The 12,564-nt window shown below is 48.1% G+C and overlaps 1 protein-coding gene across 1 annotated transcript; it reads right to left on the reverse strand.

Moving 5' to 3' along the window:
• Positions 1–3,763: 3,763 nt before the first annotated feature.
• On the reverse strand, positions 3,764–12,288 carry LOC144129324 (uncharacterized). Its single transcript, XM_077663369.1, has 2 exons — positions 12,076–12,288; positions 3,764–6,540 (listed from the first exon to the last, which is right to left on the reverse strand). Exon 2 carries the CDS (start codon positions 6,519–6,521, stop codon positions 4,551–4,553), a length of 1,971 nt encoding a protein of 656 aa, XP_077519495.1. The 5' UTR covers positions 6,522–6,540; positions 12,076–12,288; the 3' UTR covers positions 3,764–4,550.
• Between the last annotated feature and the right edge of the window lie 276 nt (positions 12,289–12,564).

The raw sequence follows: 12,564 nt of genomic DNA on the forward strand, positions 1-12,564 counted from the left end.
GACTCAGAGAACCGGACCTGCATGCAACACTGCACGTGTGAAACCTGCCCAGTCTCATTCGAGCCAAAGCACTCCAATGGTGCAGACCCACGTCGTGACAAATTTCGATGTATTTCCTGTATCCTCTTTTCAAGCAGCCGGTGAATGATATTGACTTCGGAAGAGTACACTCATCTGCGCAAGAAATGTGAACGGCTCTTGAATGCCCCCGTGCTCCTGTATACTGCTCCGCTGACTTGCATGGGCTGAGCAGTTCGGCGTCATTGTGAGGAGCATTTTGCATTTGCTTCCGATGAGGTGCGGCTCGTTCATAAATCCAGTATGTCTTGACAAGCAGTCGCCCCGAAAAAGTAAGGTGGTCACGTTTTTGATAACCGTGCACGGACAAGGCTGGGACGTTGAAGCATTTTGTCTTTAACACTGCGGCCTAGTGGAATGCAGCAACCGGGAGAAATTTTGATAGAAAATATGAAGATGAAATATCACACGAAGAGGAGTAGTTTAACAAAATACTGTCGTGCTTAGTCGGCTGGCAATTCGGAGGACATCCGGCCTCTGAACTGGACTTCCCATTAATGCGAAAGCATAACTAGGCTATGTCTACAAGGTCGCGTCTGCAAAACGTGTCCGCAGCAGTTGTGAGGAACTTAGAAGAGGTAGCGCCAATTGAATGGTTGTAATCGAAAGAGGCTGATGTGAGGCTGATGCCGAAAAAAAATTATGTCGATAAGTTGATTAGTTAATTAATTAGAATCAAAAATTTCCAAAAAGTGGGCGGAGCCAGGGCAACGTGTGGCGCCTAATTTGAAAAACCGGAAGTGTGGGCGGAACCAACGCGTGGCGCCAAGTTTGAAAACTCAAAATAGGCAATTGACGGAACTTAACTTCATTGAGTAAGAGAGTTAATAGTGCTAATTGGGAAATTGGATGAATTTACATCAGTGCTTAATCGAGTAAATCTGAGGAGAAGGGATAAGTGAAGCAAAGAGAGGTGACGAGTAAAACAAAGAGACACAAAGAGAGGCAAAGAGAAACGAAGGGGGCCTCAATACTTTCGCATTCCTCCAGCGCGAGTTACCGCAGTGACCTCAAACGTTTTCCCACATTCTTGACTCTCGACGGTGTTAGCTGTGGTTGTTCCAGGCAAGAAGCAGTCTAAGAAAGCCTCTTCTGCGTTGTACACGTGGAACAGAATAGCTTTTATGTTTACGACCGTTCTGGAGCGCACCGGTTTCAGCCAAGACATAAGCAAAAACATGCGAGCACCTAATTCACTGCTGCTCCGCTCTGACAGCTGTTGAGAAATAACAGGGCCCAATTTAGCCTCGCCACTTTTATTTTCTCCTTCTTTTGCAGTCGCGCGCAGCTGGACAAGCTCACGGCAGAGTAGTAAGTCTGATTAGCGGAGCGACGCCAGCACTCGCGCTGAGGCCTAAAATGTTTGTCTTCGTGACGGTGGCCTGTTCACTGCAGAACCAGGCTGACGCAGCGCTTGTTCCGGCGGGATTAGCACCTTGCTTCGTTGACGCGAATTCACACCAAATTGTCATCCGGAAATGATAAGACGATAGCTTCTAATCTCTCATGTGGGTGAGAGCACGCGCCCGCACGCACGCACGCACACGCACGTACACACGCGCCTATTTGGATACACACCATTGTAAACAAAAAGAGAGGGCTTTCAACTAAACTCGTCACTTGTTTCCTGGTGTTAACATTTTCGGGCGAAGCGCTGGTCGCCATGTGGTGTTGAATTATTTCTAAAAAGTCGCGTCGATTTAGAAAACAACAGAGAGTAGGAGAGTAAACGCAGTGCTCATCTATTTAGAAGTCATAATCAGTGAAGGGTTTTACTAGGGGCATGCCTCTTTACATTCTTTTTTATTGTTCATGTCTGCGTAGCGATTATCTACGATATGTTTTAATCTGTTCAATGTTCTTACTAAGGGTGGGCGAATGATACTTTTTCAAATCCGAATAGGATACGAATAGTCTAGCGTTGCTGCCGAATAGCTTAGCTGAAAACCGAATCGAATATCCTGACGAATATCGCTGCTCGTGCGAATATTCAATTAGCAATCTTGAGGAACAGCGAAGCGCTGCTTTCGAAGTTATAGCTGTATCTGTCAAAAGGCGCAGCACTGATCTCCATTTGAGGGGTCGCAACACGAAGTCAGAGCACTAACTTTTTCATTGTGACGTTACGCTCATAGGAAAAGTACATTTTGCTGTTGACAACAGGACATAATAAACTAGCGCCACATCTCAGTGCATGAGACGGGCGTGGCCTCCGAGGTCGGGCATAAAGGCCGTGTCTTCTGAGCCTGCCTGGCACCTGCGGCGTCATCCAAACTCTGAGGCCATGTATGAGGATTACGAACAGCGCCACACGAATGGACCGCACCGTGGCACTGAGGCCTCCATTACGCGCATACCGATCGCGGCGTGGTAACGCGGCGTGCATCGTCCCTGTTTTTGGAATTGTGGTTGAAGAAAAATACGGGAGGCGTTATTCGAACTTCACGCCAATTATTCGAAAAGCATTCGAAACTTGAGGGCATGTTCGATTCGTTTAGAATAATTTTGAACATACACTATATGATTCGCTCGAATAATCGAATACGTGGATATTCGATTCGGTATTCGAAATTTCCGTATATACGCACACCCTTAGTTCTTAATTACGAATTACTAACAAAAAAGGGGAAAACAGCGTTGATACCTATTTCCTGTCGTAAACATGCCTGCTTTACCTGAAAAGTGTCCATATTCAAAATAAGCATGGGCTTGTTTCTTTAGATACGCTCCAACTTTATTTCTTTTATTTTGAGACGTGAGAACTGACACGGAGGCGTAATTATTCAATAGCGCAAGCGTAAGATTTTCGCCATAGTTCCGTATAAGTTCCGTCTTTCGCTGCAGTCATGTCGCCAGATGTCTTAAGATTGTCACATATTTCTCTTTCTTATTGTCGTTTTTTCGCAGTGGCCTTGATGCATTTGGTCTCAAACCTGGCATGTCTGCGACTAGCAAGCACCTAAGGAAAGTCAGCGCGAAGCTGGGCTATCGTAAGGGAAAGCACAAGCTCCACGAAAGCGACTTCAAAGTTCTTTTGCGGGACAGCTTGACATTCCCGACAGACAATGACATGCGCGACAAACGCGATATACTATACTTAACGGTTAACGCTAGTCCTAGTGGTTACTTCGTGTCGGTAATGGTTTACCAATCAAGTAAGCCACTACTTGAATAAAATGTAGCGAAAAAGATACGAGCACGGGAGGAAGACACCACACGGTTCTCGTCTCTTCTGCGCTGCATTTTTTTCACGTATGTGTCGACAGCTACCCGGCAACAAGTTTTATTAAGCCACTACTGCGATGGCAGGTTTCAATAAATTAAATTTTAAATCCGCTCCCATAGTCCATGTACTTTTCCTAACCCGGTAGTATGACTCCAGGAAGGAAGTACAGTAACCGCACATCCCTGCTTTTCTTTATCCTTAAGGCTGGCTTACAAGCAAGCGAATGAGCGATTGAGCGGCGCGTCCCAGCGAAAATTTCCAACTTGGAGCCTCGCCACTCATTGCCTCGACGACTCAAAGACAGGTTTTTGCGCCGCGGCAGCACGATTAGCTAGCGTTTTCGCTAGCATGTGAAACAGGCTTTAGCTCCGTGCGTTCCATGTTGCCCAGTACCTGGAACAGCAAAGGAGACGCTTTTCTTTGAAGATCGTGTTTTATTGGAAGACGTACTTCTCGTTTGGGCGCACAGAGGCTGCAGATCATACCTGCAGTGCTCACTTTCAAGTGATAACTTCACTAGCCACTAGGAATACTAGCGCCATGCAGGTACTCGCTTGGCGCTCTTTGATAAATCATATTTATGCTTTTTTCAACTACTTATCAGCCTCTCCGTTCCCAAGCTGTGGCCAGTTTTATGTTGTTTTCGTTATTTACATTTAGATTTAATGCATTTGCGGAAGTGCATGAGGTGTCTGTGCATGACAACACCAGCACTGAGAGCAGAGGCCGCGTTGCGTGCTGGATGAGCAGTGACCAAGGTACATGGCAAAACTTTCTACCGCATTGGCGAGCACCATGTTCGAGACAATTACACCTCGTGTTGGGGGTGCACCAAAGCGGAGCTTCTTGGCCGCTACCACCAAAGGTGCTCGTAATGATTAAAGCGCTTAGCGCTAGCGTATTTTGTAAAGTGTCCATGAATTGACACAATGCGCTTGCTTAGTGCTGTGAGGTCACCATAAAAACGGCCTGTTATTTTCTTCAAAGTTAGTGCTGGTGCCTATCCAGCGTTTACTTATGTGTCCACGTGTCCTTCTTTGTGTTTACGCGCGCTACAAAGACACTTTTCAATTTCACATCAAATCGATTGGCTATAGTCTGTCATGTTCTCCTTCAGCGCATTAATTCGTCAAAATAAATGCTCGTGAGATAAATTGGCTACGATTACAAAGCAGTCCCTGTAAAACACAAAGCCCCTCACAGACCACACACCTCTTAATGACACAATGTCCTTGAGTAGCACACTTCACCCTGGTCCCCTAGTGGCTTTAAGATGTGTCCTACAGAAACAAAATTTGCGCATCACCGCGTCCGATATGCACTCCCCCTGGCTGCCGTACCTGTTCAGCCTGCTCACATCACCGAGCACAACGTACTGTTCCGTCGTCTCGAAGTAGCGGATCGTGGCCTCCAGCAGAGCTTTGCTGGGTTTCACCAACACCGTCACCATGTAATCCAAGGGCGCCGTCGCTTTCTTCCCAAGCTGCACCCGACGGCCGATCACGTCGTGGAAGTGGCGCACAAAGCGGAGCACTTTGTCGTTGGGCTGCGACACCGTGGCGTCGATGACCTTGTCGAGCACGAGCGGGCTGCACAGGTCAGCCTTTTGCTCCAGCTGGGCGTTGACGGCGCTCACCAGGGCGTTGGACGCGTTGATGACCCCTGGGTCGCTGACGGACACCACCGTCCTGTTTTGACATGTGCACCAGTGTGGAAAGATGAAAGCGTCGTCGCAGCTGCGGTTGAACGGGATCTCGTGGAGCAGGCTCATCCCGTGCATCGTCCGGTGGGGTGTCACCGGAGCGGAGGAAGCCAGGTGTAGCAACGTGGCGTGCACGTCGAAGGGCGTCGTGAGACGCCGTGAGTTGGTCCGCAGTCGCGACACCGCGTTCGGGTAGCGCTGCACGAACGATTGCGGAAAGGCAAGGAACATGATGGGCATCCGCTCCTCGAGCTTGCCCACATACGTCGAGCGTATGGGCCCGAAGCGCAAGCCGTGGTCGCTGAAGAACACGAGAAGGGTGTTTTTGAGCGCGCCGCTGCTGTACAGGCGTTCCAGGAGGCGTACCGACGGAGCATCGGCGTACCCGGCGTTGTTCAAAGTGTCGTGTGTGAGGCGTGCCACGAACGCGAAGCCGAAGTGAGGCTTGGTCTCGAAGGCCTCGACGAAGTCGGCCACGTAGTCGAACACCACTTCCACTTCCATCTTGGAACCCCAGCAGTGGCGGCCCACCTTGGAGCGCACGGCAGAGTTCTCCGTGGCGAGGCACAGCGGCCTCAAGTAGTAGTCTGCAGGCGGCCTCGCAAAACCGTGCTTGAGGTAATTGAAAGTGGCTATGCTTGGCGCATCTTCGGCGAACAGCGTGCGGTGCCCTCTCGTCGCGAAGTCCTTCCACACGAAGTCTAGTCCGTCGAACGTGAACCTGGAGAGGCTTTCGTTCCAGTAGTACTCCAAGAAATGCCCCGTGAGCAGCGCGACTATGTTCGGGAAGGTGTTGTCACCGATCTTGGTGTAACCGTGGAGCTGCACAGCGCCAAGAATATCCTTCAAGAACGTCTTGGTCCGGGGCATGTGTCTTTCAAAGTTGAGGTTAGATATTGAGTCTACTCCAACCAAGAGCACATTGAGGTTTGGCACCTCAGAGTTTTCGGAGGCTCTCTGGAGTCGTTCGAGCTTGCGTTCTAGGTCGGGAAGAACCGGAACGAGTGGTATGTGTTGCACAAGCACTTCTTGGTGGTTGTGGAAACAGTTCACGATAGCGTGGTACGCCTCCAAAGGATGGCCAAAGTTGAGCGGTTTCGGAGCGCTCAGGTTGTAGCGTTCGTCGACCATGTGCGCCGGAGCACTGGCATCCCTGAAGACCTCCCTAAAGGTGCACTTGATTTGCGAGCGCTTAAGCTTGTAGTGACGCCAGAGGAGCGTTTCGTCCACTGTCAGCACGGCGTTGGGACGGACATGCAAGAAGCTGGGCCTTCCGGGACACACGAAGTCAGCCACCTTGCGGTAGAGGTGTGCCACGCTGGGGTCGAACGGGTCCCAGGCCGGGATGTTGCACTCCGGGGTGCGGATCAGGTACCCGCTGGTCTCGAGGTCCTCCTCTTCGTCCGAGCGAACCGACTTCCACCAGCTCAACCAGGGAAGCACAGCTGTGTAGCGGGACAGGAACACGAAACACAGAGCCCCAAGCACGGTGGTCAGCGCGAAGGCCCGACGCATCACGCGCTGTCCTGAGGACCTGCGTACAAGCATGGGATTGCGATGGAGGAGGCCTGAAGAGAATACTAAAACCACCCTGATGCAAGAAACCCCAGGCGTGAGCCTCTGGTTTCCTGCTTCAGTTGTGCGGCTTGAACTTCTTATGGGCGCCCAGTGTGCAATGAGAATCGCAGGGGACGGCGTAGGTTGGAAATAAGAGAGCAATTGCTCATTAGTATCCACTCAAGTGCAGCCATGGGGCTACAGAGGAGAGCAGATCAGCCTCCACAGAAACTTCGTAGTTCAGTAAAGATTTGTTCTGCTCCGGTGATCGAGCCCGGCACCACCACCTGTCCAGGGCAGTCTCCCTACCGATTATACTTACCAGGACGGCTAGCAGAGAGCAGGGCGAGTCTGAACTAATCAACAAATAGAAGTGGGAACTGTGTATGTGCACTGTGTGAAGTAATATGCAATTGAGAAATTACTCCTTTAATTTGCTTTGGTTTTTGCAATCTCGAAACACTCTCGATTGAGCACCGCCCTGTGCTTTTTTGTGGTTTCTGACAGAAGGAACTTGCTCTCCACGCCTGCGCGTTTACGGCTTGATCGAGCTTACTGCGCCCCCGAAAGCCGCGTTTGAGAAATAAAAAAAGTATGGTAACTTGTTCCTGTCTGCCGCTTGCGTCATTAATTTCACACCATCTCATTTATAGCACTGTTTTACCTTCCTTGCTCTGTTTTGTTTTCCGAGTATATTTATGGGTACTATCCGCGTTTACCTTCTCAAATATCCTTCATTATTTTCTTGTCTATTTGTTACTTGTTGATATGTCTGCCATGCGTATCTGAAAAAGTTCTTTCCTTAAAAAATATTTTCTAAATATATTTTCTAAACAATTTTTTCCTCTGTATTCAGAGAGAGCTTTCTGGTCTTGGTGTTTGCTATGAAAAGGAAAATAGTACACGCATGAAATTCAGCAGTCGAAAAATGAGCAAAACCAATGAACTAACCTCAACAGATAATGGCCATGTCCACTTGTGGCGTGTCGACCTCTAGCTAGGTTTAGGTGTAGAGTACAACTTTTTTTTTTCTACTCTGCAAAGGCGAACCATAAAGGAGGCTCCGAAGTTAAGTTGTACACACAACGACTTCCTGACAAAACTCAACTATATATATTGGAGACATTGCTGAGTTGTAACTCCTCGTTGCGTAACGCGCGTGTCGACGCCTCTCTCTGCTTCTGAGAAGCGCCCACCTGAGGTCCCACAGAGCCGCACTGTGCCATAGCTGCGGCCGAGGGGCGAAATGATATCCGGTCGCCGAACGGTGCGCTCATTGTTCGATCGTCACTGTCACAGTTCAGCTGCTCCTGTCTGCCGTTTCGATAGTTATGTTGTGCATGAGCCTTACGCGGGTGCAGTGATGTTTTTTTACTGTCCCTATTGGTGCATTAGAAATTTTTTACACTTCTTTTTGCGCCGCCTTGGTTGTGACTTGACAAAAGGCGAAACCGTCTTCGTGAATGAATTACGCGCATCAGAGGCGCGCGTTGAAGGTCTCACGTACTCGGCATGAGGAACCGCTACTGGATTACTCAGTGCATGCGACTGTCTGACTTCGCATGTGCCATAAAAGGATAAAAGCTGTAATTTGCGAACAAAGTGCCCCAGTGAAACTTTTCGCATGCATTCGCTCACAAATTTAAAGGCTCTGTGGCTGCCGTGTTCACTTTGGCAAAGATAGTTTATGGAAGGTACTGTCGATCTCTCTCTTTCTCTTTTTTTTCTTACAGACACGTATTATGCTTTATTATGTTGAAGGTTTTAGGTAATTCTCATGTTCTGCGTAATAGTCACATCATATTTTTTTTTAAATATTCAGGTTATTGTGTTTTGGTGATGGCGCTGGTCATGAAAACATCAGAAAAAAAAACTACTTTCCGCCACCGTTCAGGTCCTAAGCGTCTTAAACGTGAACCGCTCAAATTTTTCGATCATAAATTCTGCGAGGCATTTAACATCCAGATATTATTCCGAGAATCCTTAGAAGAAAAACCGTTCGAAGCTACCACAAATTTATTGCAGTAATGGCACCGTGTGGCAGTGCACATTTTAAAGTATAGAGTAATAAACGAATTGTCCTACATTATTCAGGCATTCAACTTTTTGTTGTCCGCTCAGTGTCGCTAACATATACCTGCAGAAAGACTGCCACGCCGACAACAAACCTGTACAATATGCTACGTTCTAGAGAGTACTTCAAGGTTAAAAAAATAGAAAAACACGCTTTTCTTGATCGGCTCATCGATATGAAAGAGAAAATAAGACGGGGTAGGTTGAACACAAAAATTAGAATTATGCGGCCGTCTTTGTAAACGCTGTGGTCGTAAAAACCCGATCGCTCATTAAGATGGACATTGAAAACTCATGAGTGCGGTAAAATGTTTATTTGTCTGAAGCTATAAACCGAGAGGCGAGCAGCGGAGCAGGTACACTTGTATTTCAATTACGACAGTGACGTCATGGGAATTGCACCGCTCGAGAACTCACTGATATGTGGTCATCCCTGAAGCTAGGCAACTTCATAGGCGATGCAGGTCGCTTCCTCATTTCGCCTTTTCCTGCCTCATTTTTATTCCTGGCCCGAAGCCAGCCGTCGCCTTGCACGTAGATAGAATTGTTAGCGTCTTTCTCTCGACAACTTCGACACGACGACTGCGTTTCTGCCTTTTCTTTTTATTTACGTTCCGTAGTGTCGAGCCTGTTGTTTATCGTAAGTCGATTACGTGACTGACGTAACCGCCGTTACGTTTGTGGAGATTTCACTTGAACGGAAGAATACCGCTAACAGACCTGCTTGCTTTGAAACTTAAACGGTTCTGCTACCCAGGGGGTGGTCGTGTGTTATGCGGATCGCAGTGTTTTGAGCCGTCAACTTACGTCAGAGAATCGTGAAGATATGCCACAGAAGAACATAAATATGTGAGTCTTGGGGGAGCTATAGCCAACGCCACTAAACGCGAAGGTTAGTGCAACGTAGTGTCTAAAAACTCGCAAAAATTAATTGCTGTTTTTCACTTGTATTTAAAACCTAGGATGTTCCCTATTTCGACATTCACTTTAAGAGTAAGTGCTACGTGTTTTGCGGCTGCTAGTACAAAAGAAAAAGAAAAAAAAAGGGGAGGGCTATAAAGAACTCCATCATCACTTGTCTGCAGTTAAAATAGTTATCCCGTTGTGTTTATATTTTGAATGCCAAACCCATCCCTATGCCTGCTGTCTTATGAGGTTTGTGACCAGGTAACTGCCAGAAAAGGGTTACTAAAACGCGATGACCGCAGCACTGCAGCACCCACAAAGTACGGGTTATTTCGTGAGCCCGGCTAAAATTCTGAAGGTCGTAAATTGCTTGCTGGAATTCTCTGGCCCTAATTCATCGCGAACGAATCCTCGCCATTTTTTCACTACAGTAAACATTAGTTTCGCTTTATCTTTCTTCATTCAAATCCCTTACTAGCGAATTTGATTACCATAGCGAGTGCGGATTACAGGTTGAAAAGGAATAATAATTAGAGCACTGACGTATTCATACAAAAAAAAAAGAAGGGAGTCGAAAGAAATAATTTTTTTTTCGTGCAACAAAATGACTGTTTATAGATATTAAATGCTGCCGTGAATTTCTAAATATAAATGTGCAAAACAGCTACTGTATGCGAGAAGTATTTGCAGTGTTGCTCGACGGTGCGTTAAGACCTTACTTCATCGCGTTCGACATTGCAAGCCAAACAACCTTGCTGCAGTATAGCACGAGAATGAATCATGCCAAGGTTTTCATCGGAAGCTTCCTTTTTTCACGGCTCAGCGGATTAGCAATGAGCCACGTAAATGAGCCTTCCAGTTGGAGTCCTTTACAAACGCTCCAACAGCACTCTCGAAGTGGTCTGTCGCGTGGTAGCGGGTGCGCCTGCGCCCTGGCACGCTATAGAAATTAGCCACTTGGTCGCTCTGAAAACTCTTTGTTAAGCGGGACTTACTCGTTTTACCTAAATGTAGAAAGCGCGCTAAGGCTTTCTAACGTCTAAGACTTGCCCTGCACTGCTTTTTTTTTTACTAAACTGACACGAGTTTTGCTTCCTACCAAGCCAGGCTTGGTAGAACACATTCAAGACTGCTCCATGAAAAACATGCGGCAAGTTGTAAAGATAATTATGCGGCAGTAGCGAGAAAGTGGCGCTTTTTCAGACTCTAAAGAGATGAGAGAAACAGAGGAACGACTCATCGATCTGTGATATAGGCATCAGCTCAAAGCGAATTACTATTTCTTTCCAAATGCATTTATTATTGTTTGCACCAACACCACAGTAAACAAACGAAATGGTCCTTTTGGAGTTATTTTCACGTATTTTAAGCAGATGTCAACTGCACTTGCAGACGCTGGCTGCGCTCAAAGTTCGAAGAGGCCCTAATCTTGCATTTAGCCGAAACTCGAGAATCAGTTCTGCAGAAAATTTGGGAAGGAAGAAACAGAAAGTGAAGACAGCATGGCCGACGAGGTGAGTGGAGGTAGCTACCCGTTACATAAAATTCCCTCAGTTATACCACAGACCCCTCAATCACGGCCAATTAGCGCTGGCGGGGGAGGCTAGTGTGGTAGAGCATCGCCCTCGCACGGAACAGGAGCTATCTCTCAGTAGTTTTTCTAATGTTCTAATGGGTGCACAATTGGTTACTGGTTCACTGTTCGGCTTGCGTACGCAAGCAACGCCTAGAAAAGGTACAGCCTGCGAGCTTTTAACGAAGATAAATTGCTTATCTTCTCCCTCGTGGAAACTAACGCACCGTAAAAAGGTCAATAAGCTTATTCGTCAAAAAAAGATAAAGAAGCCTGCTCTTTGCTATTGTTTACTCAAATATGCACGTTACAGTGCTGCATACGTCCTCCGATACTAACAGCCACCGTATGCTATACTATGCCTCCTGTCGCAGAGCTATTTTCAGCACTCATTGAGGCCCCGTATTGCAGAACTGTTGAAAGACATTCGATGAGCGTCACTCTTAAGCGGTCGGATTAAAAGCTGACTGTAAGGTTGCCCTGGCAGGTGTCGAGCGGCGCCATATAAAGTCATGTCACCAAGTTGTAATTTAAAACTGTTCCTGCGATAGCGTAAAAAGTAACGTGAAAAGCACTTCCCAAATTATAGCGCCCGGTCAGTTGTAAATTGCACGCAAAAAAATTGTGATCACACTCGATTAAGATCGGATGAAGAACGTCTAATAGAGTGGCATTCGACAGAATCACGGCGTTAGGAGGGGCCAACATGCCTCTGTCATGCTGTCCATCATTACGTTTTACGACGTAGGAGATAATTATGCGAGGCTCTTCTATCGTGGTCATGGCAGTCTTCTGTCCCTGTTATTATGGATGCCGCTCAAGAAAACAGAATGCAGCTGTCGACAAAGCTTCAACCACTGATCTGCATCGGCCTTCGCTACAGCACCTGAAAGTGGCTTTACAGCATTTCGTCGATGCTCGTCGGTGCGAACCTGCACCAAATGACAAGGGTGCACTCACTGAACCGGGTGGACATTTGCTCACACGAGCGGCACCTGCCTTGCAAGCCTGCGTCTTCTGTCGGCCGAGGTGGGCCTACAGCCCGGCGTCCGGCATCGCGCAGCGCAGCAGCAGATGCGGCGGCCTCAGCTGCTGAGCGCAGCTGCTTCTCCGCATGAGCAATGGCGTCGGATGGGGCGCCCTGCGCGCGAGCCGCGGCTCCTCTGGAGCAGAGAGGCCCCGAGTCGGCGCTGGCGTCGCCAGAGGCTGCTGGGATGCGGATTCCCGCCTCCGCGGCGGCGGCGGCGGCTGCGCGAGGAACCATCGATCCGAGCCCCGGGAGTGGACGCATCGATCCGCGCTCACTCAGGCCGTATACGCCGGCACGCACGCTTCCCTTCCGCTAATCCTCAAGGAGAGGTGTACACGGGTCGCTGGAATGACTGCGTATCTTTAAACGCGCAAGGGAATTTCAGAGCTCTCTCGCTTGGTTTTCAAGGACCCAACATG

This window comes from Amblyomma americanum, chromosome 4 (genome assembly GCF_052857255.1).
Source record: "Amblyomma americanum isolate KBUSLIRL-KWMA chromosome 4, ASM5285725v1, whole genome shotgun sequence".
In the NCBI taxonomy this organism is placed as follows: domain Eukaryota; kingdom Metazoa; phylum Arthropoda; class Arachnida; order Ixodida; family Ixodidae; genus Amblyomma; species Amblyomma americanum.

Excerpts from the sequence above, each read along its gene's own strand:
- LOC144129324 (XM_077663369.1), bottom strand. The coding sequence starts at position 6,521 with ATGCGTCGGGCCTTCGCGCTGACCACCGTGCTTGGGGCTCTGTGTTTC.